The sequence below is a fragment of the Ascaphus truei genome, chromosome 2 (genome assembly GCF_040206685.1).
Source record: "Ascaphus truei isolate aAscTru1 chromosome 2, aAscTru1.hap1, whole genome shotgun sequence".
Classification (NCBI taxonomy): Eukaryota; Metazoa; Chordata; class Amphibia; order Anura; family Ascaphidae; genus Ascaphus; species Ascaphus truei.
Window position 1 is genome coordinate 320,399,992 of NC_134484.1, and position 27,293 is coordinate 320,427,284.

Genomic DNA, 27,293 nt, shown 5'->3' on the forward strand with positions numbered 1-27,293 from the left:
CGGATCATGCCACAGCCTCCGGGATGATTAAAAATGACTTTAAGTCTGGGATGCCCATTCCTGCAATAATACTGTTTCACGCTGATTCGCCCACAGTATCCACTACCGACTGTATGTCTACTATCACGAACTCAGGGGTATCGCATTTGGAACTTTCCCTTTTTTCAGAAGATCCCGTCTTTAAAATGGACTTATATTTCTCTGTGTCTTCCACAATACTTGGGGTACTTGCTATTGACTGTCCTGTCCCAAAACTAGGGTTACCGCTCAAAAAGGTGCCTGGAGCTACCGATGTTAAAAACCCTATGTTTAAAACAGTAACAATTTGCATTGCTTCTCCCACAGTATCATGTGAGACCTGGGTACCTGGGACCTCCACTCCGAAGCCAAGCTCTAGTTCTCTGTCTTCTTTCTCTGTGTTGGAGGCACCCAGCTTTAACCCCAAGACTTTTTTTCCCTAAGGTTGATGCACCGCTTAACCGCCTGCCTTGTTTTTTGGATAAAATCTGTTTTTTCACCTTTCAAACAGACTCCTTACTCGCAGGTCTCTGTGCGGTGCCCAAAGTGCCCGTTCTATATGGCAATTGGCCTCTCCCTAAAACGAAGACACCCTTACTGGACCTCGTCACTTTACCTGAAGCGTCCGTTCCTGTTCTCTATAGGTCCACTATGGGTATAGACATGCTTATTTTGTCCTTCGCCAAGGCCACAATTTCAGATTTGATTCTCTCTAAAGATCACAAACCAAAGGAAGCGGATCCTTCTTCAACTGCCAGTACCATGAGTTGCATACACACTGCTACAGACTCTCGCAAATTGCTTGGGATAGCAACCCTGCTTGGTATCAAAAGTACTGCTGCAATAGTGTGTAGTGAACCCTCCCGCCCCATTCCCTTGCTAACCACCACCCGGAATTCCTTGGAAGCTAAAGACTCTCGCAACTTCCTCCGTGCTGATTTCACCAAAGACATTGCCTTCTCTGAAGGTCCCTCTGCCATTTTTGTCCGACAATCTGTGTCCTGTGTCCCGTACTCTTGGACTATTACTATGCACCGGACACCTGGCTACTGTCCTTCCGATGTTCCCATTCCGGAGCCCTCAGGTCCCATTGTCCATGTACCAAGAACTGCAGTACCACCGCTGTCTTTCATGGCACTCGCCAATGTACATCTGGATTGTGGACCTAATTCTTGCCGGAGACACTTCAGGAACAACTCAATGTCTCCCAGACCTATGAATGGTCCTGTTCACCCAGGCTTCTCACCCAGTGGTGGGGGTACTGTAAGGAATCCCAACAAACTATGGGCTTTCAACGCCACCTCTCGCCTAAGGAGGTTTAGGAACAATTCCATGTCCTCCAAATCTGTGATGGATCTTGTTCGTCCGGAGGCCTCACCTGAAGGGGGGGTACTGTAAGGAATCCACTGCTGGCTTTGACTGCAGCCTTGCAGACCTGTGCAGTTGCAGGCTTCCTCTGGCAATCCATGGCACAGGTGCTGCCTCTCATTGCAGCTTCTGCCCTGTGCTCTTTCATTGGAGGAATTCTCACACACCCTCCTCCTGTGATTGGATCTCCGCCCTTTATATTCTAGGCGTTGGCTCTGAACCAGCGCCGAGCATAACTATTCCTACCTCTATGTTACTGTCTCTGCCACAAACCACCCCAGACCTCTCTCCTAGCGTTCTTACCTTCCAAGTTCCTGAGTATCAAGAGGTCTGGTCCTGGACGTCTGTGCTGAAGCGTTGATGCCAGCACTGGCCTGCTGCTATCTCCTTGCAGTGGCCTACCCGGGACGTCTGTGCTGAAGCGTTGTTGCCAGCACTGGTATCTGCTGCATTCCCTCCTAGCAGTGGCTACCCTTCCTTTCCTGCGGCCTGCTGTGATCCTCTTGCAGTGGCCTGCCTTGGACTTCTGCGCTGAAGCGTTGGTTCTTCCCGACGCTGCCCTGCGGTGAACTTCGGCCAGCCTGCTGTCTCCTCCTGCTGAGATCGGCATCATGGGCCGAGGCCGCTCCTCGCGCAGAAGCCACCCCCGCGCTCACGCTCCTAAGCTGAAGCGGGGCACTCCTGACTTCCTGTTGCCGAACTCCTGCTTCACTAACGACGAGGCTGCCTTCTCCAATCCTGACCCTGCAATGTACAACTACGAACTGCGCACTCCGGATCAGTCTGCGTGGACTAAGGTCGGTGATTATATAACCCCACCTCTGCCCCGCGGTCCGGTCCCGGTTTGTGGTGAGCATCGGCGTAACAGTGAGACAGCCAGGTAGGAGGAAACCTGAGCAAATTTACCATGTAAACCTACTTAAGCCCTGGAAAGTTAGAGAGGTCTTATTAACCCTAGTACCCCCAGGTCTGTCAGAGAATCGAGAAACTGACCCAGAGGTTAGCATAGCTGAAACCCTGTCCATTCATCAGAAACGAGAGGTCCAGAACCTAGTGAGAAGAAACAAAGAAGTCTTCTCTACAAAGCCAGGTAGAACTAGGGTAATCGACATGACCTAGTCTCTGATTCCGGGGGTCAGAGTTAACCTTAAACCGTACCGAATCCCAGAGGCCAAAAGAGAGGCTATAAGTTTAGAGGTTAAAAAAATGCTAAAACTAGGTGTAATTGAGGAATCCCAAAGTGGGTGGAACAGCCCTATAGTTTTAGTTCCAAAACCAGACGGTACAACAAGGTTTTGCAATGACTACCGTAAACTAAACGCTGTGCCAATATTTGATACTTATCTTATTCCCAGGGTTGATGAACTGGTAGAGAGACTGGGCAAAGCCCGATATCTCACGACCCTAGACCTAACAAAAGGGTACTGGCAGGTTCCCCTCACAGAAAGGGCAAAAGAAAAGACAGCCTTCTCAACCCTGGACGGCCTCTTTCAGTGTAGGGTGCTGCCTTTGGGCTTACATGGAGCTCCTGCCACATTCCAAAGAATGATGGATACAATTTTAAAGCCAAATGCTCGGTATGCTGCCGCCTACCTGGATGATGTGGTAATCCATAGTGAAGATTGGCAATTCCACCTTCCAAAGGTCCAAGCTGTGCTCGACGCAGTTTGGTCTGCTGGACTAACTGCTAACCCCGCTAAATGCACTATTGGTCTGGAGGAGGCCAAGTATCTGGGGTATTCTATTGGCAGAGGTTTACTCAAACCCCAAACACTCAAAGTAGAGGCGATACAAAATTGGCCAAGGCCAGTTACAAAAAAAAAGTAAGGACCTTTTTGGGATTAATTGGCTACTATAGAAGGTTTATTCCCAATTTTGCAACTAAGGCGACCCCACTAACCGATCTCACAAAAGCAAGAGGGCCGCTAATGGTAATGTGGTCCCCCGAATCCGAACAGGCCTTTAGAAGCCTGAAAGAAGCTCTCTGTGCCCAACCAATGTTGGTCACACCTGACTTCTCTAAAGAGTTTTTAGTCCAAACCGACGCATCTGAGGTAGGGCTGGGGGCTGTACTCTCCCAGGAGTCTCAAGGTGAGGAGCACCCCATCCTTTATTTAAGTTGGAAACTAAATCCCCAGGAGAAAAATAACTCCATAGTCGAGAAAGAGTGTCTCGCAATAAAGTGGGCTGTAGAGACGCTCAAATACTATCTGTTGGAGAGAAAATTCCGGTTGGTCACAAATCATGCACCCCTCACCTGGATTTGTCAAAACAGAGAGAAGAATGCTAGAGTGACCAGGTGGTTCCTAAGCCTACAACCCTTTACATTTTCTGTGGAGCACAGGTCAGGGCACAAACATGGCAATGCTGACGGGTTGTCAAGGATGCACTCCCTAATATCCATGGTCGCTCATCCCTCGAGGTCTGAGCTGGGGGGAAGGATATGTGACAGAAACCAGGGGATGGTAATAAATTCCATATATAGGGCTCCCAGGATACCGGACAGCTTCTATCCTGTTTAGGCTGGAAAGTGCAGCCTCAGAATACATGCACTCCATCCCACAGTTTGACAGTTGCTGGAACTGAGGGATGAGGGATCCAGACCAGAGTTTGTCTGCTGCCTGATTTCTGTCACCTGTCCTGCTAGATAGAAATCAGGTATTTAAGGCTGATTTCCTGGTTCCTCTTCCCTCTCCCCCAAGAGACTGGAGGCAGGAATGCTGCTGGAAGCAGAGAGGGGAAAAGCCTCTCCCCAAACAGGTTAAACCATTCTGTTCCTTTCTCAATTTGTAAAGATCCTTATTTTTGTTTGTTGGAAGCGGGCAAGCCGCCCCAACCCCAGTCAGGGTGAACCTCGGTTAAGTGTTTGCTCAGATGAGCAGGGTTTTGTTTTGCTTGTGTTTTCTTTTGTATTCAGTGTGGCAGTCTCAGTGCCTGGGACTGAATAAACCAGGCAGTAGCCTGTTTAAAGGAACAGTATGTTACGCCTCGTCATTTAACCTACCCTAAAAGACCGTGTTCTAGCAGTCCCGGACAGACGGCGGAGCCCCGGAGTAAGAGGTTTTTCACAATATATATATATATATATAATCAAAAAATAAATAGATGATACCGTTCTGTGGCTAACGAAATGCTTTTATTTGTGCGAGCTTTCGAGATACACTGATCTCTTCTTCCGGTGATGTTACAATGAATGAAGCAAGCAAAAGGTATACTTAAAAACAGTGTCTCTTGGAATGTTATCTGTGCTTGTCCTTCCCCCGGTTGGATGTGCGTTAGCCACAGAACGGTATCATCCATTTATCCCTCGATCATTGAAGCTCGGCCAACACGGCACCGACACCTCTACATCTATATCTATATACATATATACACACACACACACACATGATGAACCTATACACAAACAAATGTAGAAGGGTCATCAAAAACATGCTGCACTACAAACACCACCTCTCCACACAGACACACCACAACAAAATCCATTTCCCCCAACAATCCAATCTGATCTTCCAATCAAAATCCTCAAATGCCAATCAAAAACCCCAAATGGCAATCAAAACACTGCATCCACATTGCACACATGCTGCACACAATCCATGCACCACACACACTCTGCAAATGAATGTCAACAACAACACACTCAAAACAAAACACCAATACATCCAAACAAGCACACCATTCAAACCAATCCAGCAAACACAAATCAACTAGCATTCATCAATTACATCCCCAAACAATTCACACTCCATCCCCAACAATCAAACAATCAACCAACTCAAGCATTGAACAGAACAAGCCACCCTGCGAAAAAATACAAGCACCAACAAGAACACAATACACAAAAGCAAGCCCCACCCTGACCTAAAGCACACCACACAATAGCAACAACCACATCCATCTAATCCCAAAACACATTATACGCACATCTATGCATAGCAGCATAGCCAAACCAATCCAAAACACAGCAAATCAAGCCTCCAAAACAACACCACCTCCCACCCTGCATGCATACATCGATCCAGACATACACACATACACACAGTGGCAAGAAATGATACACCAAAAATAAATAAATACACATGTCAAAAAGCATCCTTTTAAATCAACAAGTCAAATAAAATACACCTCTCCAGCTCACTCACCATCACTGACCCACTCACCGACTCCCGCCGAACAGCCCACTCTCGAACCAATCCACCAGGCACAGGAATCCACAAAACAACAAACCAAAAAATAATAAACACCAAACTAAAAATCCAAAAAATCCACGGTATCTTCCACCTGCAATCCATCCTCATCTGCACTCCTCCCTCCTCCATCCGCGGCTCTCCTCCGGGGTCCTCTCGCCTTGTTTGTGTATAGGTTCATCATGTGTGTGTGTGTGTATATATGTATATAGATATAGATATAGATGTAGAGGTGTCGGTGCCGTGTTTGCCGAGCTTCAATGATCGAGGGATAAATGGATGATACCGTTCTGTGGCTAACGCACATCCAACCGGGGGAAGGACAAGCACAGATAACATTCCAAGAGACACTGTTTTTAAGTATACCTTTTGCTTGCTTCATTCATTGTAACATCGCCGGAAGAAGAGATCAGTGTATCTCGAAAGATCGCACGAATAAAAGCATTTCGTTAGCCACAGAACGGTATCATCTATTTATTTTTTGATTATTGAAGCTCGGCTAACACGGTACTGATACCTCTACATGTGTGTGTATATATATATATATATATATATATATATATATATATATATATAGGGAAATATCTTCAGAATAGAGCTGATCCAATGCAGTATGAGTGTCTCTTAGTTGTAAAAATGAGGACATCTGATGTTTAAGGATAAGGCAACATTATCTGCCTATATAATTATATACTTCTCTGACATCATCAGACAACTGTAGATACCATGCATCATGCAATAATGCAAGATAACACAATTGTGACCACACTTGAAGTAAAAATATTTTAATATTTCAAACATGAAGCAATAAATACTGAAATATATCATAATCTCAAATATTCTGCTTCAAAAATACTGATTATCTGATTGTCGATACACTTTTAAACAAATATCTTGGAAAATGTCATCTGTTCCCGATACGCATTTTGTACTCTTTCATATTTCTACTCTCTCCTCTTCAACTGCGATGGTGGATAATTGCTGCTGGTGATGAGGAGAAGGGGAGGTTATGTAAACCCTGTTGATCTTGAGAAAGGACCAGATGTAGGACTGACATGTTGATCTGATTAAATAAATAGTTATACTTTACTACTATTTAATTATGCACATGTGCGTGCCACCTTCTTCTACAAGCAGTTATACATATTGTTGTTCTGGCTGTGCACCCATGGCAGTTCTTCAGTTTCCAGTTATTGTGAGTGCTCTACTTTTCACAGACTATTGCCACTTTTTTGAAGTGTGGGTATTTGCCCCGGGGAGGGTGGTTACTGGTTAGACTTTCTGGGGAGGGATGTTGGCCATCTGGTTACCTTGCATGGCAATGCTTTATTATCCATTAAGGTGGCCAAGAGGGGTAGGTAGGGTATTTTTATGTTAATATTAACACTTTATAGCCCTTTTTGGTCAGCTAATTATGGATGATTCTTGACTCGTGGACTACTAAGGGGTTAATATGAACTGTAATGTATTTTAATTACAATTTTACCTTCTATTGCAGGTTGGTTTAGCTTATCTTGCCTATGTATTTATTGGGAAACAAGAAATAGCGCAAACCCTATAAATAAATAAATAAATACTAAAATACAAATTGATATCACCAATGGAAATGCTACTGGTGTAAGGATTGAACAACCCTCAGAGAACGATACAGAAGCACTCAAAGCGCAAAACTTCCACTGGGTTGTATAAGGTGATCACACACGGAATCTGGATGCTGGAACTCTCAGGATGATGTGAAGAGAATCAGAGAAAAAATATATAGTGCAACACAATTTAATGAACATAAAATAGAGCAAAGAAGCTCAGGCCACTCACAAACTGTAGAAGTAAATAGGCGATTTGACCACTCTGGGTCCTGCAGTGCTGTATAACTGGAACGTATGATATCTCTGTATATAAACCAACACTTCTTCACGCTGCTTGCTTTCGGGTTCGGGTGGCGGGGGACGTCATCAACCTCAACGGCCAAACTTTCACTGAGCACCGGTTGTGGTGTAAACAGCGGGTACTCAGGTCAGACAATCAAAGTAATGTCCCATTTGAAAGATTCTCGTCCATTGATACTTGCTAGCAAGACTAGACCTCTTCCAGTTGTATCTATGTATCTATCTTATATTGTGAAGCAATGTATTGAATGCTTCTAGTGTAGAAGAAGTTAAGGTGTATTGTCCTGGAACCAGTTGCATGTTCTTTCCCTGTTCTGAGGCTGCCAGCTCCTCAGTGTAGTCACAACAATATATATAAAACTCAAAAACAATTTGTCTGTGACTTGCCGCCGGGCCCCCCGCAGTCCAGCCAGCCCCCATGGCCATCCCCCCTGCAGCACCGGCACCACCCGCGGCCATCACCACGGCAGTTCCGCCAACCCCCACGGCCGTCCACCCCCCCAGCACCACCATCCCCGTGGCCATCCCCACCCCAGTACCGCCGGGACCCCCCGCATGACCACCAGCCAACGGGCATCAAGCCAGCTACCGCCCCCCCCCCCCACAGTACCGCCGGCCCACCCGCATCACCGCCAGCCGCCAGGCATCCTTCCAGCTACCCCCCTGCAGTACCGACGGGACCCTGCATTGCTGCCGGGCCCCCCACCAGCTACTGTCCCCCCGCCCCCCGCACCGCCATCCCCTGTGGCCAGAACCACCGCAGTACCGCCGGGCCCCCCCCCCTCATCACCGCCAGCCGTATTGGGGGGGTGGGGGGTAGTTTTATATGTGTGGGGAGTTAAGTAACAGTTACACGCTAAAAAAATTGTTTTCATGCTCCGTGCGCTATGGGTTGGGGGAGGGGGGCCCTGCTCCTTTTATTTGTCCTGGGCCCGATAATTTAACCAGCCCCCCCCTGTGACCCACCGCCGACTAAGCCGCCCCCACAGTGACCTGCCCCCGAGAACCCCCGGCCCCGCAGTGAGCCGCCGTCGCTAACCAACACTGCCCTCCACCCCCCAGTGCGTCACCACCGACCAACCACCACTGCAGCAAACCGCCCCCCCCCCCCAGTTACCCACCCCCGCCGACCAAAACAGTGAGCCACCGAGCAAGCCTCCCGCTTACCGGGTGAGAGAGTGAGGGGTGCTCCATGGGACTCAAGTCAGACCGAATCTGTCAACTGGGGGGGAAGGAGGGGGCGCATTCATGTGCAGGGCGGGGACCGGATTCATGTGAATGGGGGAGAAAGAGAGAGGGGGGGAGAGAGGGGAAGGGGGAGACAGAGAGGGGAACAGGGAGAGAGAGAGAGGGAGGGGGGAGCAGAGAGAGATTGGGGTGCCGAGACAGAGGAGGAGCGGCAAAATTAAATCCTGGGCAACGCCGGGTATATCAGCTAGTATATATATATATATATACAGTGTTCGACAAACCTATACATTTGCTCGCCCCGGGCGAGTGAATTTAACATCGTGGCGAGCTCCTATTGTCCCAAGCAGCACACGTTTGGTACTAGGTGGCGAGTAGATTTTTTTGTGATATATAATCCTGCTGTGCCAATGTGTAATATCTTCCTGTATCTTACATCATTTTTAAAAGCTATTCATTTACATGGTAAACGCCAGTCTGTTTTCCATGATTGTGTGGTATGCAACTAATTTTTTTCTCGGTTTATGCCCCAATAGCTGAGACACATATTTTGAGGAATGGAGATGTTAAAAAATGACCAGCTCTTTTTCTAAAGCTGTAAATATAAATAAAGCAGCGTTTTCCACCTACTGTGCTTAACGTCCTTTAAAAAAGTATCCTAGCATGTTGCAGTAAATGGGCAAATCCAAACATTGTTCTTTTTGAAAAGTCATAGATAAGTCAACAACTTTTTGGTCCAATAAAAGGTATCATCCCACCTACTTCCTCTCCCTCCTAGCTAAATCCATAGAATATTTTCACTTTATAGGGATTGTTCTGCAGGCTTAACCAAGCTTCAAACAAAGACGTTTTGGGGACTTGATCTCTAAATACTAGATGTTAAAACAACAATCTGCTCTCCAAATAAATGTCTCTTTTCCCTTAGACATTGCAAAAAAAATTCTTTTTTTAGGCATCTCATTATTTTAAAGTTCTGTGGTTGAATTTTAGACGTATCAGTATCATATCAGAAAATATGGGAGAATAAAATGATTGCTGCCTCTAACAATCATCAACACAACAGAGATTGTCACTGTCACAGCTGATGCCAGGGAAAACAAACAAACATGAAGGCAAAAAAGAAAAGTAAAAATTTGATCAGCACAGCATTGCATCAAATCATTGGGTTGGGGAGGGGGGGAGGAAGACTGCTTTGGGGGTGATGCACTTTAGTACTTTTCTCGTGTTTACCTACACTATGCTGACCAATAATTTAAAACTCAACAATTTTTTAGTAGAGCTAAAAATAAAAAATAAATGTCACGTTATATAGCGGTTACATAGATAAGCCTACAAAGACAAAACATCTGGATATATATTTTTAAATATCCCTTTGATTGTTGACTGTTCTGCAAGAGAAAACAATAATATCATTATTATAGCGCACCAGAAGGAAAACTACTGGACTCCCATCCTGTAACAAAAGCAGACAAGTAATACTGATTGGTAGAAAAAAAAAGCAAATGACTTCACCTGGAACTTTAGTTATCTAGCACTTGTGTCGTCTAAGCTAAAGTAAATGTGTTGAAATTAACTTTGGCACAGAAAGTTCCTTTTGTATAAGCTAGTTTATCACACGTTACCTTCTTGTGTCTCTCCATGTTGCTGGGCTGCCACTAAGGAGCCATGACTATAGTCAAAGTTACCAGTGTCATGGAAAAAGAGTGATTAGAGTATTATGTTGATTAATGTTTCATGAAACGTACAGAAGTTGGAATATCTTCTAAATTCTATACACAATAAAAATATAAAGATTGCATGATTTTTTATTAACACAAAACATGGCAAGACTAAAGGCAAGACGCATATCAAAAGGTAGAAGCAGTGCATGCACCTCTTAATAGGAGGAAAGCGAGGCAAAAACCATAACCACAAAAATTAATTTTAATTCACAAAAATATTTATAGAACACAGACCGACAAGGGCCACCCTAACACGTTTTGCGCTTACATCAGTGCTTCGTCAGAGGGAACTTTTGTGATATTGTGACATCCCTTTGTGTTCTCATCGGCCTCTGTGTATTTTTGTGATTAATATATTTTCACTTATTCAAGCAGTTGTGGTTTTTGTCTTTCGTTCCTCCTATTGAGTAGTGTGCGGTTTCTCCCTTTTGACGTGAATCTTGTTTTCAAGTTTTATTTAGCAGCATACTATTTGCTACAATGAGCTGAGGAACTATTGGAGTACATTACCCAAGGAAAACAGACATGTGGAGGGAGATATTCCTGATCCGTGAATATACAGATACGTGGATGGTGCTATTCTGTTGACGGACTAATTAACCGAGTTTGTGAGCCGTAAGAATGACTATTTTTATCATGTGTATCTGTAGTAATTAGAGACACAGTCCATCCCCCAAAAATATTTTACAGACACAAGAATAAAAAATAATGTAAAATACAAACTCTTTAGAATTGATATTGTATACAGTGGCATAAGCAAACTTAGAGTTAAGCAAAAGCTAGTTTTGCTTATAGCATAGCGCCACTTATACTGTTGTATTCTCCCACTTTTCCAAAGTGGAATGCATACACTACTCATTCTCTTTCCTGCTCTCCAATGGAAAAAGCAGAACCCGATGGCCACTTTATTTCTGCCCGAGGCTGCTGCCACCACCAATTTAGGGGAGCCATAACCTCTCTGTGTGTTGTGTGGTCATCTTCAATTCAAATATTCTCGTCAAGTTGGAGAAATGTACATAGAACACTAATACGTCTTAATTCATTTAGCCATGACCATCTAAAGATATGGGTTTAATAATCCATACAGTCATGGATGGTTGAAGAAAGACTGCATGATTCAATCTATGATAAAAAGTGCACATTATACAATACTGATGTTTACAGGCTATTATAACTGCAGTTTATGTGTCACGGTACACAGTGTTATTAAGTATTTTCTCATTACACTCCTACAGATGTACAGTAACTCGACTTATCTTTCCCAGAGCCTTGGAAAAAAAGTTAATTTTATTAAGCTTCGGGGAAAGCCAATATTGCATTATCGGGAAGGCTTTTTTTTAAAAATTAAGTGAGCTGGTTATTGCCGTGGTTATTTCTCCCCAAGAACCTAGAGCTGCGGGGAAACGTTAAACAGGCTACAGATGCAGCCACGAGTATCTGAACACTTGCAATGGAAAATCTGGGGCAATCTCCCAGTAATGCTGCAACATTTCTGTGACATTTCTGCAGACAGACTAATGGCACCTCGGATTAACACAGCGGGGGTCTATGGTAGTCCTATTCAAACTGAATTCATTCAAACTGAATGGGACTGCCAGGGACCCCCGCTGTGTTGATTTTCCAAGGCAAGTGTTCGGATACTCGTGGCTGCATATGTACATCTGTATACGTCACCTCATTTTTAAAGAAGCTGGGCAGTACAAAAAAGCTCTAAGAGCTTGCAGACAACCGCCATTTTGGTCCAAGTCACAAACCTTCATCAGGGCATTAAAAAATAGCTATGTCGACACTATATACACTTATTGCAAATCACAGCGGGACACGGCGATCCGGAAGTCATGTGACGTCAGAGGCAGCCAGAGTGCGCCAAAATCTCCTGTGATGTTTCCTTCATGGTTTTTGTGCTTAAACGTCCTTGTGACTTATTTTGACCTAGTTTGAAAAACCAATAGAGCATGGAAGAAGCTCTTTTCGAAACAGAAGTTTAAAACATGTAGTGAGAGGATGTGATCACATTGATCCAAAATGGTGTCAAATTTAAACATAATTCTTCTGCTATACAGATCATTGGCATTGACTGGGTCCCTCCCCTCCCAGTCTACGACATTTGGTCATAGTCGTTTTACTGTGACCAAGTCGCCGCTGGCGATTAGCTGCCACTCACCTCGCCGCAGGGATATTTCACTGCCAATGTAAGCCCCTAACCTTACCCCTTACCCTAAAACCCCCTTATCTTAACCCCTAATACTAATGCTACCCCCTACTCTAAAAACGTATCCCTTGACCCAAATCCTCTACCCTAAAACCCCTTTCCCTAAACCCTAACCCCCTACCCTAAAAACCTTAGCCCCTTATCCTATTCCCCTGCCCTAAAACACCCTACCCTAACTGCAAAAAACCCTTAATATAATTTACCTTATTGGTGAAACGACTGGTGGCTGAGTGTCCCGTGGCAGAGTGGCTGCGGAGAATAGTCCCTCGGCGGCAAAGCACCAGCAGCGACTTGGTCATGGCGAGATGGCCATGACCAAATGTCTGATTCTGTCCTCTCCCACAGGCTGGGGATGATAGGGGCCCAGTGCTTCTGGATCTATACTCTAGATACAGTGGCACCCCATGGTCTTAATGACAATTTTCCCTTGGGCTGCTTTTTACCGTCCCTCTAATTATATCTCTAACTCTCATCTTTTCTGTCATGCCTTCAAATACTTTCTGGGCAAGCTACCTGTCTATCTGAACCACCTCCTCACCCCTACCACATGCAGCACTTATCATCTGAGATCTGACTCCAAAAGACTGTTCGTGGTCCCAAGGCTCAACAAAGTATCTGGCCGCTCCTCCTTCTCTTACCGTGCACCACAAAACTGGAATAACCTACCGGAGACTCTCAGAGCTGCTACCAGTCTAAGTTCTTTCAAAACTAAAGCTGTCTCACATTTTAATCTGGTCTGTAACTGTTACATACGCCTATAACATATATTATCTCTAACTGTGCATGCTATGTCTTGTATATAATGTATAACCTTGCTCACTTAGTGTAACCATGTATTTGTAACCATGTAACTATCATCATAACTCTATGCCCTGGACATACTTGAAAACAATGTATTACTTCCTGGTAAACCATTTTATAAATAAATAAATTGTAGATTATTTCCTTTTCTATATATTCTGGCTTTATTTCTTTTGTGGATTATCATTCATCATTGTCTGGTATCGTTAATGGGAGAGTAACGATACGTTAACTTCAGCTACCATCTCATTAATTGCTAACAGGGATCTTCCAAGCTCACTAACGATGCGTCACACGCTGTTTCTCAGATGTAACGAGCCCTTGCTTTACTATAATGGATGTTAGCACTAATGATATGCAAAAGAGGTGTTCCGTCTAATAACGCATATCCACACAGCTTCGTTATAGGCAACGCTGGGATTTAACATAACGTTAGTTAGATAATAGGGCTTTACAGGATCTGGATAAGTGTAATACCACAGTTAGCTATAGTTTAACTATCATATTGTTATTTACAGTATTCTTTTCCTCTCCTGTCCTCTCTTTTTTACTTTAATTAAGCACCTATTCAGGGTCTTGATGGTAGTAATTCCACCTTTGGGTAAGACAGGATTAACACCATGTTATTTGAAGCATACACAGCACAGTGCTAACTTCATATGGATTTAAGCCTAAACTAATGAGATCACTAACAGCCATGGTTACGGAGGACACTTTCTTCCCTCGCAGTGGTGGCCTGATGGTACTGCATACACAACTCTGATCCCTGTGGATCATGTGGCTGTGTTGATGACAGGCACAGTGCGACATCAGCGCCTTTGAGTCTGATCATGGGACTTGATGCACGGCCAATCAGCTACTCTGGTTGAGTCATTTTGGTGGGGATATGGGGGTATTTAAGGGATCCACTGGCCATTAGTCTCAAGCACCACCCTGAGGAAGGTCCCACGAGGAACGAAACGTTGGTCATGTTTGTGCTATGTTTATTTTTGAATACAAGTTTTCTTACTTACATTTGAGTGCTGTCTTGTGTCTGCTCCTGCTGGAGTGGATTACTTTTCTCTTACTATTGGTATAGGACATGCACCGCAAACTATTTATGGTATTGGGAGTGCCGGCTGCCCCATTTTGTTTTGTATGCATCCATATGAGCTGAGCACCCACTGTTCTAGAACTGTTGATGTAAGGGAGTGGTCTTTGTCTATAGAGGGTCCGCACCTGCGTTTTTTATATTGCTTTGTATATTATTGACTTTACTAAGATTTTTGTGCTATGGAAGAATTCCCTGATGTTGCGGGTATCTTTTCAGCAATATCAGACACACTTTGTTATAGTGATGCGGAGGTAAACCAAATCAGATACACAGATTTAATGGAGGACATTTTTGGCCCTGAGAAGGCCACTGATGTACATAATGACTTGCTGAAACTTAAAAAGAAAGAAGTTGATTTTTATATGCATGGGGCTACCCTCTCACACTACCATCGTGAGAAATTGATACCTAGAGGGTTTCGTGTCAAAAATCAGCCAACTATCGGCCGGAGTGATCCTGACTTTGGAAGCGCTGGATAAGTATATTGAACAATGTTCACTTGATCTAATTATACTTGTCATTGATCAGGCGACCAAAGAATTAACGAAAATTAGAAAAGAGATTTCGGATATCGAGACCAAGCACACCCAGATGATAGCAGGCGACACAGATTCCAACTGGACAGAGAAAATCCAGGTAGCTGTTGATCTCTACATGGAGAGCATCATCACCTATAAAAGGGACAAACTCAAGCAAGTCAACACTGACTACAATGAACGGAAGGTTTACAAATTGTTGCTGGGCATTGGAGATCCGGTGTCTGGGAGAAAGGGACAATGGAGGAACTACGCGAGACAAAGGTGGGGGACGCCGGCAGGCAGCTCCTACAATACCAGCGATACGGACCATTCCGATGGCCAAGAAAACACTTCCACGGTTCTTTTTTTAGGTCCAACTACAAAGACCCAACAGAAGCCACCCCATCAGGCACACGTCGGTGGCGACCTATTCGGAGGGGTGGCAGGGGGCCCAAGGTATCCGACAAGGGATGCAAAAGCCAGGGGCTTGCAGAGGGTTCACCAGCAGAGGAGGTGATTTTCAATATCTCTGGATACACACTTTCACCAGCAGAATGCAGTATCCTGAATAAGGGGTTAAGCTTTGTGCCAACGCACACCAGAGATCCCTTTGACTGGGAGGTGGATTTATATCATCTCAATAGATGTTTAAGCTTGAGGAATTTTTTCTCCAAAGACATTGCTGACACCCGAACAACGACCTCAGGTGATAATTCCACACGGCAGTTTCGTCCAGCCAGTACCTTTGACCCACAGGTCTACAACGCCAACATCTCCACCTTCATCAATCTGGTGGAGGCAGACAACAAGGGTTGTGTCAAGAATTACGAACAAAGTTTCTAGAATCTCACACCTGAGGAACAACAGGCCCTTAAATCACTACGCGATAATAAAAACATTTTCATAAGAGCCGCAGATAAGGGAGGAGGTGTTGTGGTCATGGACTACGGACAATACCGCACTGAGGTTATGAGACAGCTTGATGTGACTCAACATTACATGTTGTTGAATGGAGATCCCACACGTGGCTATAAGAGAGAGATTGATTCAGTGATACAACTGGGAATAGACAATAGATGGATTACAGAGGATACAGGGAAATTTCTTCAACAACAATTTCCAATTACCCCGGTCCTGTATATACTACCCAAGGTGCATAAATCACTCACCTTGACACCTGGAAGACTTATTATCTCGGCCAAGGGCTCGCTGTGTCACCCCCTCTCCCAATATGTCGATTTCTACCTTCAGTCAATGGTCATTAAGATGTTCAGCTACATCAAGGACACCACAGATTTTATTAATAAATTGTTGGCAGTGAGGGTGGACCTGAATAATGTTTTGCTCGTAACAATGGATGTTTCAAGCCTATATACGAATATTGCCCATACAGAGGGGATGGAGGCTATTGCGGATCATTTAAAGAATTGTGATGACTATACTGGAATACCTGTGGAAATCCTCCTCCTTCTGATAGACATTGTGTTACACAAAAACTTCTTCAAGTTTGAAACAAAATTCTATCTCCAACTAATGGGCACAGCGATGGGGTCCAATATGGCCCCAACAGATGCAAACCTCTACATGGACCAATACGAGCAAACGCACATTCTTGGTGAGTCACGCCATACTACTCATATTATTAAATATATGAGATACATTGATGACATCTTTATGTTGTGGGGTGGCACAGAGGGGGAACTTTTCCAGTCTCTGGACTACTTGAATAAAATCCCCTCGAATATTCGTTTCACCATGACCCATTCGGCCAGTGAAGTGGTCTTTTTGGACACTATAGTCTACAGAGAGGCAGACAGACTATTGACCAAGATTCATCAGAAGTTAACGGACAAAAGCAATCTGCTTCTGGCCAATAGCTACCACCCCTCATCACTGAAGAAGGGGTTACCATATTCCCAGTTTCTGAGGGTACGGAGGGTGACCAGCAATGTTGAAGATTGTCAGACAGCACTGCTCAACATGGCGGGTAGATTCCAGGACCGCGGCTATGCGAAAGGAGAGATTAACACCGCGCTTAAGAAGTCCAGACTGATTCCTCGTGAGCAGTTGCTCACATCTACTATTAAATCACAGGATACAGAAAGGTTTCATGTTGCTAGTACTTATAGCACAGCCTCGGGACTGATCAAATCAAGCGTGTAAAGACACTGGCATTTACTCGCCAATGACAAAAAGATTGGTGCGCACTTCAACAAACCCCCATTGTTCTGTTATAGACGAGGACGCAATATTGGTGATTCCCTCTTGCAGTCAGACCCTATGACGAAATACGCTAATAGTACCACTTGGCTTACCAGGACCCCAGGAGTCTACAAATGTCACGGGTGCACTAATTGCCAGCATATGATCTTGGGCAAACATTATGCGCACCCACACAGTGGCAAGCCTATCAAGATAAAGGACTTCATGAATTGTGAGAGTCGCTTTCTGGTTTATTTTATTCGCTGCCCTTGTGGTATGTACTACATGGGCAAGACCACTCGGAAGTTGAAGGAGAGGATCTGTCTGCATAGATCGGCCATCAGGAAGGCATTATCGGAAGTGGGTGACAGTGATGACCAAAAACTACAACCGGTTGCAAGACATTTTAAGAAATTCAAACACAACCTTGCGACAATGAGATGCATGCCCATCATGCAAGCTCATGTGTCACCACGGGGTGGAGATAGGGGAAGACTCTTATTACAGCTGGAAGAAAGACTCATTTGTGAGCTCAATACAATGGCCCCAAAGGGTCTCAATGAGGATTTCAATCTTGGGTGCTTTCTTTAATAACAGTGTGTTACCTATTTGGGCGGGCTGATTGCCCTCGGCTGTATGTGTTTCTTTCCCCATTTCCTACTTCCCTCCTTCCTCATTCCTTCCCTACTTGACTTATCCTTCCCTCCCCTCTATGTTCTCGCCTTTCCTTCCCTCCCTCTCTTCCTCCTGTTATTAATGTGTCTTTCACTGTCAGTGTTTTACCATGTATACATAGCTTTTTGTTGCCATCTCCTTCCCCTGGTTTTTAATAAATTCAGGGTCCTTGTAGCCATTTTGTAGATCTAGTGGCCTGATGATCATATAGTGTTGTAATAATGTTCTTTTTATTAATGCCTGCAGCGATAAGGAATTCTGCTCTGCTTTTATTTCTCCTTATCCCTTTTTTCACGTTTGTTTCTCACTTTCTGTCATTTCATAGTACCCATGGAGATCCCCCTGATGTCCCGGTTATTACTGCACCTTATTTCTATATAAGTGTTCCCACTGATGTACAGTCAGATACTATATCCACCATCATGATTGCCAGGATGTGAGGGATCGATCGCGTATCTCCCCTCTGTGTGAGATGCCGCACAGCCTACTCAAGTGGTGATGGGGCCGCGCATGTGCGTATTGCTAAGCCGTTGAGTCCTCTTCGATGGACCACAGCGTCACGGTCTCCAGCAGCACGGCACCATGGTTACGGAGGACACTTTCTTCCCTCACAGTGGCGGCCTGATGGTACTGCATACACAACTCTGATCCCTGTGGGTCATGTGGCTGTGTTGATGACAGGCACAGTGCGACATCAGCGACTTTGAGTCTGATCATGGGACTTGATGCACGGCCAATCAGCTACTCTGGTTGAGTCATTTTGGTGGGGATATGGGGGTACTTAAGGGATCCACTGGCCATTAGTATCAAGCACCACCCTGAGGAAGGTCCCACGAGGACCGAAACGTTGGTCATGTTTGTGCTATGTTTATGTTTGAATACAAGTTTTCTTACTTACCTTTGAGTGCTGTCTTGTGTCTGCTCCTGCTGGAGTGGATTACTTTTCTCTTACTATTGGTATAGGACATGCACCACAAACTATTTATGGTATTGGGAGTGCCGGCTGCCCCATTTTTTTTATATATATATATATATATATATATATATATATATATATATATATATATATATATATAAAAATGGGGCAGCCGGCATATATATATATATATATATATATATATATATATATATATATATATATATATATATATATATATATATATATGTATTGTATCTAGTTTGATTATTGTACTATATTTATATTTATTCTATATTGCACTCCATATATCCATTTGGTGTGTCTTCTACATGTCAACTATAATGCAGATGATTATGTTTATTGTTTGTACAGTATATACTATTTTTGAGTGTGTTATAGATAGAATCTACCATGTGTTTTTCTATTTCTACTCATTTTGTTCTTCTTCCACATCCTGTGTCTCAGGTCTTAGTACTGTATTTATGTGCTTGCTTGTTTCTTTTTTGCTGCTAGGAGACAGGGCCGAGCATGTCTGGGGGCGTGGTTACGTAAATCTACAGTATCTGCTGGAGACACTCATAATATATTGATTTTGTATATTTTTTTGTTTCACTTTGTGCTCAGTCATATTTTCGGCTTTGTATCGAAAAGATTCAATCCAAGTCATTTTTTATTTTCTTAAGTTCGAAGCTGAACACTTTTTTTTAATTTCAGCTCCAGGGACCCACTACTTCCAGATGTACTTTCCTCTGAAGGGGGTGCCGGTATCTTCTGAAAGTCTAAAGCTTCCGGGTCATGCGAGCCGATAGGAAGCTGAACCGGATGACATCACGGCTTCCTATTGGCCCGCAGGGTGCAGGAGCTTTGAAAAGCAGCCATTACGTGAAACTTGGTATCCAAGCTGGAGTGCCTGCCGGCACCCCTATGGAGCTAAGTATCTCTGGATACAGGGCGCCCCCTGGAGTTGAAAAAATTGCGGGTTCATTTCTGGAGACCCCCTACTTCAGTCCTATGTTAAAAAAAAAAAAAAAGTGCCAGCTTGGATTCCCCTTTTAAGGACATTAAAAATATTTTGGAAAAAAACTGTTCTGTTGCTTTAAATTTTATTATATTTAGAATTTACCATACATCTTTGTTAAATATGCTATCATTACAAACACCTGTCTATGTATTTGGAGTGAAATGTATGCAAAAAGGACCATTTTCATTTTGTGTTCATTTATCATGCTTCTTGTATAATTTTCACCTCAGCTTACAATATTGAGTCAAGTGGAAGACTTAGGCTGCGTCCCCGCTATATATGTAAGTCCCTGCTCACGCGGTGCGGGCACGCACGCTCACCCAAGCTCTGTGCTTAGATAAACAAAAAAAACTGACTTTCGAGCACGCTCAGCTTGCCTGCAACGCTCCCCGCGCGCGCTTGCGATATAGCTAGGACAGTCGAGGGCTCATGCTTGGAGAGCTGGTGATGTCACCGCTCTCAAGCTTGAGCATGGTCAGCGCCAGCATGGCCGCAGCCTTAGAGATGAGATGCATCATGACGTACATACTGTATTGCAACGATATGTTCGCTGTATCAAATTGCATAATTTGTGCTATCTATATCAAAAAATGCACCAGGACTAATGTGTAGGGTTGCCAGGTGGCTTGTCCAAAAATACTGGACACAATGGTAAAAGACGATTCCCCCCCCCCCCCCCCCCCAATACACATAACAAATACCCACATGCCCCCCGAATACATATTTAAAACACCCCCACGCCCCTGAATACATATAAAAAAAATACCCCATCACCCCAATACATATACAAAATGCCCCCATCTCCCCAATACATATAAAATTCTGACTTACCTTGGGGATGGTGTCAGGTCGGGCCCAGTGGCTGCGAGGGGGCCGGTGGCTGCGGAGAGAGGGGGCAGTGGATGCGGAGGGCGAGCAGTGGATGCGGGGGCCCCCCTATCAACATCTTATTCCCCCCCATCATCATCATCTCATTTCATCCTGGCCCCCCATCATAATCTCATCAGGGTGGCCCCCATCATCATATTATCTCCCCTTCCCACATCATCATCATTTCATCTCATCAGCCTGGCCCCCATCATCATCATCATTTCATCTCATCAAGCTGGCCCCAATCATCATCATACACCCCCGCTTACCTTATTTCTTGGCAGGACGCAGACATCACCGGACCTGTCTCTGGGCCGGCGGGGTGTGGGCTCCGCCTCCGCTGTCCCTCGATTGGCCGTCCTCTCCTCCAGTCAGGGACATCACATGACACACACGAGTTCTCCTGACTGCACCCGGCCACCGTTCGCGGGCCGCCCTCCAATTGCATCACAGCACTTCCAGCTGCACTCAACGCACTTGCCGCCCTCGCTGCTGCGTCCACCGCCCTCACGCTTGCGACTGCCTCCACCACCCTCGTGCTTGCCGCCGCAGCCCGCAACATGGAAATACCCGACATAGACGTGTCCGGTATTACCACCAATTTTATACCGGTCAGGCATCGGAATTACCGGCCTGTCCGGGTGAAAACCGGACACCTGGCAACCCTACGTAATGTGGCATAACCCAATTTGTGTAGAAATCAGGTTTAACAATATTGTAATAACAAGCTTGTTATTTATTTATTAGAACTTTTTCTAATGCACTACTCACCAAGAAAACTCAGTACTACAGCTCCTGTAGGAATTTAGGGAGGACACCCATCCCAGACCTACATTTAGGACCTACCAAAAATATATAGGGGAGCGACAAGGAAGACCAAACAGGAGCAGGAATGCTGGCTATATACAGTACCTGTTTACATAAAATAAATAGCTGTTACATATAAATGAAGCCTGTGGCACAAAATGGTGCAGTGCATAAAAACTACATGTACTAGCAGGTAATCCATAGAGACAAAGTGATCTGCTTTTGCTAAATATTCTTAATAGGACAGTTGTGTAATTTTTCAGATGTGTAAGTATTGCCTGTAGGGATATTGCACGTTAGACTAGCCATCACACAGAGTTACCACAAGAGGTCCCTCATACAACACATTTTGATTTTCTTCTTCCGTGCATTTAGCCAATGCCTTTTCAATATTTCTACACTTTTTTTTTGTACCAATCTAGAGATGTAACTCCTATCGTAATATGCATCCAGTGTTATAAATGGTCATTCTATGTTAAGGTTTAGGTTGATGATGATGATGACAGCGTAATCTTCATGTTGCGCCCTTTAGTATCAATGTATATAGGTGACTACCCTAAATTTGCTTTATTTGCATCAGTGAGCAATTTGAGTAGTCTTTTTTGGAGCAGTTAATATAATAATAATAATAATATAATAATAATATAATAATAATAATAATAATAGCATGTTCTTGTATAGCGCTGCTAATTGTACGCAGCGCTTTACAGAGACATTTTGCAGGCACAGGTCCCTGCCCTGTAGAGCTTACAATCTATGTTTTTGGTGCCTGAGGCACAGGGAGATAAAGTGACTTGCCCAAGGTCACAAGGAGCCAACACCGGGAATTGAACCTGCAGCAATCTCAGTGTCAGTCATTGTCTTTACTCACTGAGCCACTCCTTCTCCCAGTTAAGAGTAGTTCCACCGTGCAATATTATAATTGTATGTGTCAAAATGTTGCCTGTGAATTGGTGCAGTTTCCTTTTCCCACTGTTTAAATCCTGAAACGCTAAAGTAGTTAGCTTTAGTTACCTCTTTGCTTGAGAGACCATCTCCAAGTGCAAAAAACTAAACATTTTACACACAGAGTATACAAGCACAATCTGACATAAACAAGAGGTATTTCTCAGCCTTATGGAGACAAGCGAATCTTCTCGATAAATATCCCCCTGATGGACCACTTTAAAAATGGCTGCCATGAGAGGAATGAGGATTGAGTTATTTTTAAAATTGTTATTTCTAATTACAATTGAAAAGAAAAATAGTAGACTCATATACTTTTAATACTATGGGTTTGCATGTTTTGGAGAGATAAAAGCATATGTATTTCTAAAGCCATAAACACCTTAGCTTTTAATTGTCTGTATCATTCCCAAGCACAACAATAATTATGAAAAGAACAAATATAATTCCTTTAATGTAATTGTTTTGGTATGTGTCGCACAACATTCATATTTCTGTGTTGCTTTCGCTTTTGACACAATATTGCTGTAAAAAAACATGAGAAAAACGAACTAACAGTGATATCCTTTTTGCTCTGTACATTGTGTGTAATTAACAAGAAATTAAACAATTCATTTTAAGTGCTTGTAGTGCAGTTTGAATTTCTAGTAATAGGTGACATTGATTAATCTGAAGAGAAACATGAATCGCAGTTTACTGTAACACCTGGTTGGGGTGTGATACCCTGCATTGTGGCCGATAGCACTGCATTCGGGTGAAAACTCTCATGCAAGTCATTGAAGGATGGGTAGTCATGTTGGTCCTTTTTTCCATGTAGTAAAATAAAAAGCAAAAAATTGAGTGAAAATACTAAAAGGTAAGTGTTCAAAAATAATGATGGCAGAAAGTGTACTGTGTGTACAGTATGGGACTGAAATTTCCATCAGTCACACGGTTCTTATCAAGGGTTACTCCAATCCTCGATCTCCTCAGACTACTGCTAATGCACTGTGCACACGTTGTATCCTCTTATTATTTTGACTCCTTTGCTTCTAGGATAGCCTGCAGAGCAGTGAACAGGATACAATGTGCGCACAGTGCTGGCGTTAGCAGTAGTCTAAGGAGATTGAGGATTGAAGTAACGCTGGATAAGAACCGTTCGACTGATTGAGGTTTCAATCCTATACTCACAGTACACTTTCTGCCATCATTATTTTGGAACACTTACCTTTTGTAGGATTTGTGCTCTGTTTTTTGCCTTTTATCATCACACAAACAGGGGAGGAAACTGGTGGACTGAGAGCAGCACTCCTTTAAGGATATGTATTGATCGAATTCTTATTCTTATTATAAAGAGCGTGTTTTTTGTGCTTGTTGTTTTTCACTATCATGTACAGGTAGTCAAATAACATAGAAGGGAGAGGGAGTAGGTGGTATGACAAGCGTGTAACATTTCAACTACTTCTTGGTTCAACAAAAGGTATTACAACCCCTACTCCCTCTCCCTCCTTAATGATTTTACTACATTCATGTCAATGGGAGTTTTGGGCCTGTCACTATCATCGGCTGCTTCCAAGCTTATTCAATAAGCCCCTTTGGCCCGTGTTGAATATGCTGTAGAACCACTTCCCTGTGCTGGAGAAAATGATAATCCCATTAATTCAAATTGTGTTGGACTGTTCTCCAGCACTGGGGAGTGTCTTCACAGCCTGTTGAACGAAGGCCTATGATTAATATGCCTTTCTTAATTGAGTTATCATTATTTACGTATAAAATATCCTCATGTCTAATGCATTAACTTAGTTAAGATCTGCAGATTCATCATGCTCATTCTCTATTGGCTTAGACTCACCATTTTGTACTTGCTGGTTGCCACCAACATCTGCCACCTTTTCTTGTTTGTTGTCATTGTCTCCTGAGGATTCTTCACGTCTGCTCACACTAGGCAATCGAGTCCCGTTCACATTTCCCTGGCCAGATTCGGCACTCTTACTTCCACCGCAATTTGATTCTTTGTTTGCTTCCTGTTTGGACGCCAAGCTTTTTTCATTTTCGTGTTTGTCTTCGCCTTCCTCTGCCTTTTTAGCCTCCTTTTCCTGGGTAACGTCGTCTTCTGCGTCTTTTTTCGCTTTTTCTTCCGCGTCTGTGTGAGGGGGTAGCACATAATGAATTATACATGTGATACGTAATAAAACAAAGGTCTTTAGGAAATGCAAAACCTAGACATGTGGGTGAGCTTCTGTAAAGGTGATTTCCTGTTTACTACTGTAAGTCCAAATCCATTTCTGTTGAAAATAATATTTTTGTATTTTTTCTCATGGTAAAATATTGGTGGCATATAGGTAGCATTTCCTCTAACAAAAATGTGTAGATTACATTTTTAGGAATGATTAACAATGGCTCAATTGTTAATTATGTTTATTTCCCAAATCATACATTTAACTTTTCATGATATTTTTCATGTCTAGCAACATACAGATGCAACAAGGCGCACTGTCCCCAGTGCTGTGGCCGAAGAAGCAAAAGTCTGCGTTGCTGGGGTCAGTGACTGCCATGATCGAGGGGCCGGGGGTCCGAATGGGACCCCACGCAGTGTTAATCCTTCAATGCCGTGACCGTCGGTGGCAGAAGTACCGAAGACACTAAGCTTTGCTACATCTGTATTCCAATTTTTCATTTATTATGGCTATCTGAAAAGCCTGATAATACATACTGTACTGTAGCTCCATCGATTCTTTAGAATTTATCTAAAAATATGACAAATGCATGAAAATGTAAAAGAAAAGTTAAAAATGGTAAGAAAGGCTGACATTTTGCTTTAGTGCAATCACAGACATGTATTGCAAAGTGGAATTGCAGCTTTTAAGCTTGCAATCACTTTGACACCTCATTTGAGGTATTGCATTGTGTTAGAATGAAATGGAGTTTTAGATTCAGTCCTTCCTACTGTATATAAACATATTCAATAATCTGTGAACTAGTTTAAGAGAAGAGTTAGTACAATGCATTTGATAGAAGCTGACCTCTTCTATATTACGGGAAAGACAAATTTACAGCATACTGTATTGATCAGAGGCCCAAAAGAGGGAATTCTTAAACAAATCCCATTAGATTAAATTACCTAATACAATTTTTATGCTGATTAAAAATTATATTGGTGAGGTAAGACAGATTGCCCTATTACTTTTGAAATATTCAACTCCATAAAATACATTTTTGGATATCTTTCAGAATAAATGCATAGAAATAAAAATAGCTCATGTCACCACCTTGCTTGTATCACAAAAAAACTGAGATGTAATGATTTTCAGAGGACCGCTTTTTAATCCCATCGAGGGAAGCAAATTTATTCAAAAGTCAAAATGTATTATTTGTGCACTGAATCTACAGGCAAAGGCAATTAACGTTTCAAATTAATAAATATGGTAACTATTAAAATATTTCAATAAATTACATACAAGACATTCTGACTCATTAATCATTCTTACAATTTAGTTACTTTCTGTACATGTTTTATTCTTGTACTGACATTAGGCCGCAGGCCTTTCTAGTAATTACTTATTTAACAGGCTATTATCTATCCCGTCAATTGCAGAACTTGCCTTAGCTTAAAAATTAGCAAGAATTTTCATAGGTAAAATAAATCCATAATATATATACAAAGAGAGAAAAGTGTCCCATATATCACTCAAGTATACTCCAATATAGTATAAACATATACATTTTATTGAAAGTGTCACATCCATAAACATATAGGTTAAAACAGATCCTGATGCCTAAACCTCTAAATAGTATTAGGAGGGAAAACCCTCATTAATTGATAACATGCATGAGCTGAAAACATGTAGGCATAACAGCCTCAAATACTGATATAAATAAGTGCAAAGGGTTAACAATAAACCCTGCACACAACAAGACTGGCCAGTCTATGGATAGATCTGTGCATACAGCAGAGCATGTATGCAAGTACACTAAATACATGCAATCTATAGTTAGGGTGACCATTCGTCCCGTTTTTCCCGGGACAGTCCCGGTTTTTCATGTGCTGTACTGGTTGCCTGACTGTCCCGGGAATGTCCCATTTTTTTGTGTTGGCGGCGGTGCGCGGGGATGGGGGGCGGTGCGCGGCGGCGGCAGGGAGGAAGAGGATGCAGAGCAGCCCGGCAAATATTTTTTCTTACTGCCAGGGGTTGGGCTTCTGCAGAAACGTGCCGGGCCGCAGGGGATTGGATGGAGTATCCGGGGGGCGGGGCTTTAGAAGGCCGGGCCGCAGGGGATTGGATGGAGTATCCGGGGGGGCGGGGATTTAGAAGGCAGGGCTGCAGGGGATTGGATGGAGTATTGGGGGGGCGGGGCTTTGCCTCTCCCCGGCACTCTGCCCCTCCCTCTGGCTCCTCGGCAACCTGGCCCTCTTCCTCACAACCCCAGCTCCCCCCCTCACTCCCCCCGGCTCCCCCCGGCACCCCGGATGCCCCCCTTGCTCCCCCCGGCACACCCCCTCGCTCCCCCGGCAACCCGGCTCTCTCCCTCACACCCCCGGCTCCCCCCATCGCTCCCTCCGGCACCACCCCGGCTGCCCCCCTCGCTCCCCGGCTGTACCCCGGCTCCCCCCCTCGCTCCCCCGGCAACCCGGCTCTCTCTTCAATCCTCCGGCTCCCCCCCTCACTCCCCTGGCACCCCAGCTCTCCCCCTCACTCCCCCGGCACCCCGGCTCCCCCCCTCGCTCCCCCGGCAACCCGGCTCTCTCCCTCCCCCCTCAGAGCCGCTCATAGCCTGCCGCCTCTGCCGAACTCGCAGCCGCCGCAGGTAGGCATATGGGGAAGCTGGGGGGGAGAGGGAGATGCTGCAGGGGGGAGAGATGGAAGTGGGGTGGGGAGGAT

At 44.0% G+C, this 27,293-nt stretch overlaps 1 protein-coding gene across 6 annotated transcripts in view; it reads right to left on the bottom strand.

Annotated features, from left to right (window-relative positions):
- PDE1C (phosphodiesterase 1C) overlaps window positions 1-27,293 on the bottom strand; it is a 1,267,836-nt gene that overhangs the window by 48,777 nt on the left and 1,191,766 nt on the right. For all 6 annotated transcript variants that reach the window (XM_075586551.1, XM_075586550.1, XM_075586552.1 and 3 more), the window contains one exon: window positions 24,266-24,556. In XM_075586551.1, coding sequence (XP_075442666.1) covers window positions 24,266-24,556 — 291 coding nt within the window. The remainder of the gene's footprint in view (window positions 1-24,265; window positions 24,557-27,293) is intronic.